This window comes from Parus major, chromosome 8 (genome assembly GCF_001522545.3).
Source record: "Parus major isolate Abel chromosome 8, Parus_major1.1, whole genome shotgun sequence".
NCBI classification, from domain to species: Eukaryota; Metazoa; Chordata; class Aves; order Passeriformes; family Paridae; genus Parus; species Parus major.
In genome coordinates, this window is record NC_031777.1 from 6,887,146 (window position 1) to 6,893,261 (window position 6,116).

At 50.1% G+C, this 6,116-nt stretch overlaps 1 protein-coding gene across 1 annotated transcript in view; it reads right to left on the bottom strand.

The window, feature by feature from the left end:
* Positions 1 to 621: 621 nt before the first annotated feature.
* LAMC2 (laminin subunit gamma 2) overlaps positions 622 to 6,116 on the bottom strand; it is a 16,845-nt gene continuing 11,350 nt past the window's right edge. The window contains exons 16-23 of the mRNA XM_015635669.1: positions 5,572 to 5,706; positions 4,681 to 4,825; positions 4,314 to 4,463; positions 3,739 to 3,853; positions 3,452 to 3,651; positions 2,768 to 2,926; positions 2,580 to 2,679; positions 622 to 2,363 (exon numbers count right to left, since the gene is read on the bottom strand). Of these exons, the coding sequence (XP_015491155.1) occupies positions 2,113 to 2,363; positions 2,580 to 2,679; positions 2,768 to 2,926; positions 3,452 to 3,651; positions 3,739 to 3,853; positions 4,314 to 4,463; positions 4,681 to 4,825; positions 5,572 to 5,706 (1,255 nt within the window). The 3' untranslated portion in view covers positions 622 to 2,112. The remainder of the gene's footprint in view (positions 2,364 to 2,579; positions 2,680 to 2,767; positions 2,927 to 3,451; positions 3,652 to 3,738; positions 3,854 to 4,313; positions 4,464 to 4,680; positions 4,826 to 5,571; positions 5,707 to 6,116) is intronic.

Sequence of the window (6,116 nt, forward strand, 5' to 3'; positions counted from 1 at the left end):
AAGGGGAAAAGGGAAAAGGGAAAGGTGTCATGTCCAAGAGGCACCTCTGGTGCTCCCTCACTCCCTCTGGTACACAGAAGGGGATGTGGGAATGCCATGGCCTCCTGATCCACATGCTTGGGATGGCAAAGCTTAGCTGTGGTGGGGACGATGAATTTGTTCTGTTCTACTGCTCTTACCTTTGTGTATCTGCTCAGTAAAACTCACAGAATGGTGGGGAGGGATGGGGGTTTGTAATGGGGCTTTCAGCTCTGGGACTGGTTTGGAAAAATGTCTTTGGGTGAGCATGGGGAGAAAATAATCATCTGAGATGATCCATGTGACTGCTGGGGAGGTGAGGATGGGGGTTTCCAGGGTGCAGGGGAAGTGTGGGAAGAAGCTTGTGGGTTTTGGTCTTTGAACCTCCACTTTTTAACAGTCAATTTGCTGAAAGTGAAATGAACTTCAAATGTCTTTTGGGGAAAGAAAATAAATAAAAGGGGAGGGAAAGGGGTTGCCCTTTCCAGCTTTCCCAAGGGAAGTTGCCATGCCACCAATTTCACCTTTGTCAAAAGTTTTGGAGTCTTTTTTTTTTTTTTTTTTCTGTTGCTATATGAAAAAATGGTCATTGACAAAAAAAAAAAAACCAAAACAATAAACTTTATCAGCAAAATGTTTAAATTATGTAATAAACAAAACAAAACAGATGTTACTGGTGTGATTTTAAAACAGCCCTAAGACTGAGTTAAAACAAGAGAGCAAATGCCTGCACTGCTGGGATAACCCATGGCCAAATAACCCAAATGAGGAAGCCTGAAAAAATAAAGCATTAGGCAAGATCTAGCCAAGCGTATTGATCATTTATTGACCTCCTACCTTTCAAAAAATCCAAGTCATGTTAAAACAGATCCCTAATAGCTGTCCTTATGCTGTACAACAGGAGAAAGGACATATGCCAGGGGCTAAAATACATCTCAAATAAAAGTGTAAAGCAGGCATAATACTCAGTATATCATGAAGCAAAAGCACTTTATCTACTTTATCAGATACCACTTTATCAGAGACTTGAGAGATAAGGAGGGGTGAGTGTCCTTCCCCATCTGGGATCTCCTCTTTCACCACCATGCAAGGCAGGGGCTTTAGCAGAGCTTCCAGCATCTGGTGGCACTTACCTCCCCTGAAACATTTTTCCCCTGCATAGCATCTGAAGGAAGGTGGGAGCAGTGTTAGAATGCAGCTGGACCCACATGAAAGCTGCAGTGAAGGGTGAAGGGAGAACTGTGGTCTTTGACTCATCCAAGCTCTGTTGAGATGAGTGGGGAACCCCTGTGGAGAGCTACCTTAGTAGTGATGGTGGCTCCTGAGAAACATACAGAACTGTAAGGGAAGGAGGGAGGACAGGCAGCACCAAACCAGAGGTGGAGACACATTCAAGACATCTTCAATATTTTTGAACTAATGAAATCAGGTTACAGGCACTGCAGCAGGATGGGACAGGTTTCTCAGGTTCTCAGGTACAAGAACCACAGCATGCCAGCACCACTCCCAGCAAGGGGGAGACTGCCAGCCTGGGAAGAGACAACCACATGAAGCATCACCAGTACCACAACTCAGAACTCATCTCCCCCCGCAGCCTCTCATGCTGCTTGCTCCCTGTCTTCTGAGCTGCTGAAGGCGAGGAAACTCCATGGAGTACAGGAGGAGGAGCTGGTGGTGGCAGTGTCAAAAGTATGGACACAGAGACCCTAGTCATTCTGTGTGTCCCATACCAGGACAGGGTACCCACAGGTGACGGAGAACCTCTCAGTTATGAGCTTCAGGGTCTAAACTATGCATACTCACAAGGCTGACATCTAACCCTGCACCTCTGAGATATATTGTAGGAATGGGCTGTTCTTCAGACAGTAGCACCTTCACAAACCAGGAGTTTCCTTCCTCCCATGAGCAAGGGACGGAGCACTTTGAAAAATTAGGGACTTTCCAGGGGCAGCGGGACATTGTGAACTTCATCTGCCACACTGATCCTGAGGGCAAGGATCAGTTTGACACAACCAAACACAGACAGTTCTGCCAGATTTAGGGAAGCCCTCCTGCCTTCAGCATGGCAGGTGCTGCAGCCTTTCCAGAACTGGTTCATGGTAATTCAATGGCTTTTGTGTTATAACAGCCTGGAGGAAGACTATTCTGGATATCCTCCAGGTTCTTAATATCAGACAGGATGTCATCAATGCTGCTCTCCAGCATGCGCACCCGGTCCTTCTGCAGTGCAGTTGTCTGCTCCAGCACTGACATCTCCACCTTCAGCTGCTTGCTTCTGTTTTTGGCTTTCCTGAAGTTCACCTCAAGCTGCCTCAGGCCATCCTCATCCATAGCGCCAGGCTGGTCTTTTGCACAGAAAGAAAATAAGGAATAGGAAAGCATGCATGAAGGATGAGGACTAGATCTTTCTAGATACTTCTTCTCTACCCTGCTGCCCAGCCTGTTCACAGGCAGCACATAATTTAGCTTCCCACTAAACTCCCAGAAGCCCTGACTAGACCCCAGGGAGGATCTGTTTCTATCCAAGTGGATGCAAATGCAAGTGGCATTGCAAAACCTACTCATGAGATGCAGCAGCTCTTCCAGGGCACTCAGCGTCTGCTGCACAGCTGCCCCTGCCTGGCCAGCCTTGTCATGGACCCTTTGAGTTTCCTGAGCTGTCTGAAGAAAGAAAGTCAGCATCTGTAAGGTGAAATCAAGCCGTGAAGTCAGCAGGGAAGGAGACAAGGAAAGGGAGATGGGGACCCACTTTCTCTATTACAGCAGCATCTGCCTCAACCTCCAAGAGTTTCTTCTCAAATGCATCATCCCCTTCCTTGGCCTCATGTCGCAGGGTGGCCACTGCCTTCTCCAGGGCAAGGACACCATCAGCTGTCTTGTTGGCTTCCCCCTTCAGCTGGGCAATCTCCTAGGTGTTGCATATAGGAAAAGGCACTTTCAGTCAGGCAGAGCACAGCCAAAATCATTCTCGGTGCATTGGAATAGGGAACTGGTAGAAAGAAGGGACCCAAAAGTATCACAAGCTGTCCTCATGTTCTCCCACCAATTGCTCCAGAGAGTTGTTTCTATGTCCATGGCTCAATCCCTCCTTCACACATCAGCAATCCCTGGGGAATTACAACACACATCTGGGAGGTGAACCCACAAAAACCCACAGAGTCTGCCAGTGACTCTGGCTGTAGGAGTGAAAAAATCCCTTTGGTTACTGAAAGATGGCTACAGTGAGATGCCACAGAGATCCTCATGGAAGGAATATGCCTATAGAGATCATCTACAGCCAAACTGGAATCTGCAGGACTCACTGTAGAGAAACTTCAGCTCAAAAATCAATCCATCAGGTCCACCATGAGGTTGCTAACCATCTTGTCTTCTTCCATGTTTTTCCCCTTCCAAATCCTTTTCTGACAACAATAGCACTAGAGTCTGTTCTCACCTCTTGGATCCCCATGACGATTTCCTTCACTTCTCCTACCACACTGCTGCCGGCCTTTGACTCAGAAGCAGCGCTATCCACAATCCCTTTGGCTTGGTCTGTCTTCTCCCTGGCAGTGGTCACCATGCTGCTAATAATGGGAAGCCTCCTCATGTCATCTTTGGCTTCCCTCCTCTTGTCATCTGCTTGCAGGTTGAACTCTGGAAGAAATGCATGTGGAAATGAAGCTATACTACCTTTGTGAGTTCCCACATGGAAAGGAAAAGGAAGGGTTTCTAGGATGCTACCCTTGAGGCTCTTGAGGATCTGCTCCACCTCATAGAAGGTGGCATTGCCAGCACTCATGGCTTGCAGGGCTGTGCTCCTCGCAAGGGTGGCTCGGGACAGCAGCTGTGTCAGCTTCTGCAATGTACCAAGGGACACAAAAAGTAGGTGAAGGACACGGTATGGGAGCATCACATGGTCCCAGAGCAGTCTGGGTGGAGCTGGGCTGGAAGAGACCCAACAGTCTGTTCCCAAATGCTTGCTCTTGCCCCTTAATCAAGACTCCCACAAGCTGATCTGCCATCAGAAGCTTGTGCCGGTGCTCCTCAACCGGCTTCAGCTATATCCTGAGTCATCTTAGCTCTAATCTTTTCAGGATCAGGTCTTCAACCTGCCTTACATGGAGGAGATGTGCAGGTGAGACCCTGCACCAGCAGCTCCCTCCACACACTGAGGTCTGAAGACCAGCCCCAAGGAAGGGGCACCAGGCAGGCAGAGCTGCCTTTGACAGCTGGGCAAGGACAGTGGTGGGACCAAAGGCATCCCCCCATGGCTGCAGCTCCTGATGGGGATGACCCCTTGCCAGCCAACCTCTTACCGCTTTCTTGCCCTCTTGCCCTTGTAGCAGCTGCTTGGCCTCCTCCTCCCAGTGCCCCATGTGGTTCTGCAGGCCCCGGTATTGGGCCAAGGAGGTGTCCACCAGGCCCAGCAGGGTACTTGTGTCCTTCTTCAGCCTTGAGGCTTCCTCCTGAAACAGAGACACAGTGGGGGCCCCAGAATCTCTCCAGTGCCCACCAGGAACCAACCAGAAGCAAAAGGGGAAAAAGGGTAGGAAGATGCCTATCTAGTGGCTCTCCAGCAGGGATGGAGCCCTGGGAAGGGCTGAGCTGGTGGTAGGATAAACAGGGAGGGCATCAGGAAGAGTGAAAGGGAATCTCCTGGTCTGACAGGCACAAAGCCCTCACCTTAAAGGACCCGATGTCTATCTCTGTCAGGCGGGACAGGGAGCTGAGGAGCACTAGGCTGTCCTGATAAGCTGTGTCTGCCTTGAAGGCCATTTCATCAGCATCAGCCTTCAGGCCTCCAGCCAGTGACTTGAGCTCCTTGTACCTGTACAGATGTGAGATTGGAGAGCCTGATAGCAGCCAAGCTGCCAGCCTTTCACCTCAGTTGACTTGTTCACATTCTCCAAGGCCCCATGCAGATTTATCACACATAAAAAGACAATTGCAAACATTCCCTGTACCCCAGTCCCTCCAATGAGCAGGGCATCTGCTGGCTCTGTACTCCCAAAAACCTTACAGTCCAAAATCAGGGGTTGTTTCACTCAGCTGAACCCTCACAGGGGCTCCATGGTGGCTCTGCTAATTCCTGCCCTACCACTGTATGTTTTTTCCTGCACATCCCTGTTCAACTTTCTAACTTCTACAGGGCTGCTGCTAACATTCCACCCATGGAGTGCAAGCCCACCATGGTGGGCTCTGGAGAGGCCAAGTCTAACCAAAGGAAACACCATGTGCTTAAATTCACCCTTGGACTAAACCCAGCCCAGATTTTAAACCACATGTGGAAATCATCCCCAGAAGCCTGTTCACACATGTGGTGTTAAACCCCTTTGCCCATCCACAGGCAGGACCCCAGGAGCATTGAGGGCTGTGATGTGGGAAGCAAATACTCCACAGAGCTGCCAACCCTCCATCTCCACCCGTAAGACATGCCAGTGAATTCCCTGCCTCCAACTGCACATTTCTGCAGCTCAGATGGGGAGAGAGGGAAAGGGGCCTGGATTCTTGCCTATCCCCCTCCTCCCTCGCATCTCCACACCTGACACTCAGGCCAAAGCAGCCTGCACTCACCTCCTGGGCAGCCCTGGCAGGGAGCCCAAGGTGGCCTCTCCATCAGCGGCTGCACGCAGCAGCTCCAATGCCTGCCGTGCATCTTCCCGTGCCACCTTTGCAGCTTGGTCAATGGCATTGGCTGCTTGTGTGTGGCTGCAGAGCACAGAGGAGGCTTGTCAGAAATGGTTCCCGCCCAAGTTTTCTCCACCAATTTCCTTTACTCATCATTCACTGATGCTGGATCACACCCTCTTGGGAAACACAGCATGTCTGTGAAGGGGACCCATATATTGCTTCTTCCTCTTGCATTTCCCAAGGATAGAGGAGCATTGGGGAGGGCAGAAGCTCTCTGTTCCAACTGGACATCCAAGGGCAAAGCTCTGATCCCAAAGATGCTTCTAAATCACATATTATTACATCCTCAAAGACAGCTGAGGACAACTCTATAGGGCAGCAAAGACAGCCCAACAGCTGCACCTTGCCCTGCTCCAGTGCTGGCAGATGTCAACCAGAACCCCCCAAAAAGAACCTTCTGGGCACCTAGCAGAATCCTCCCCTCCCCT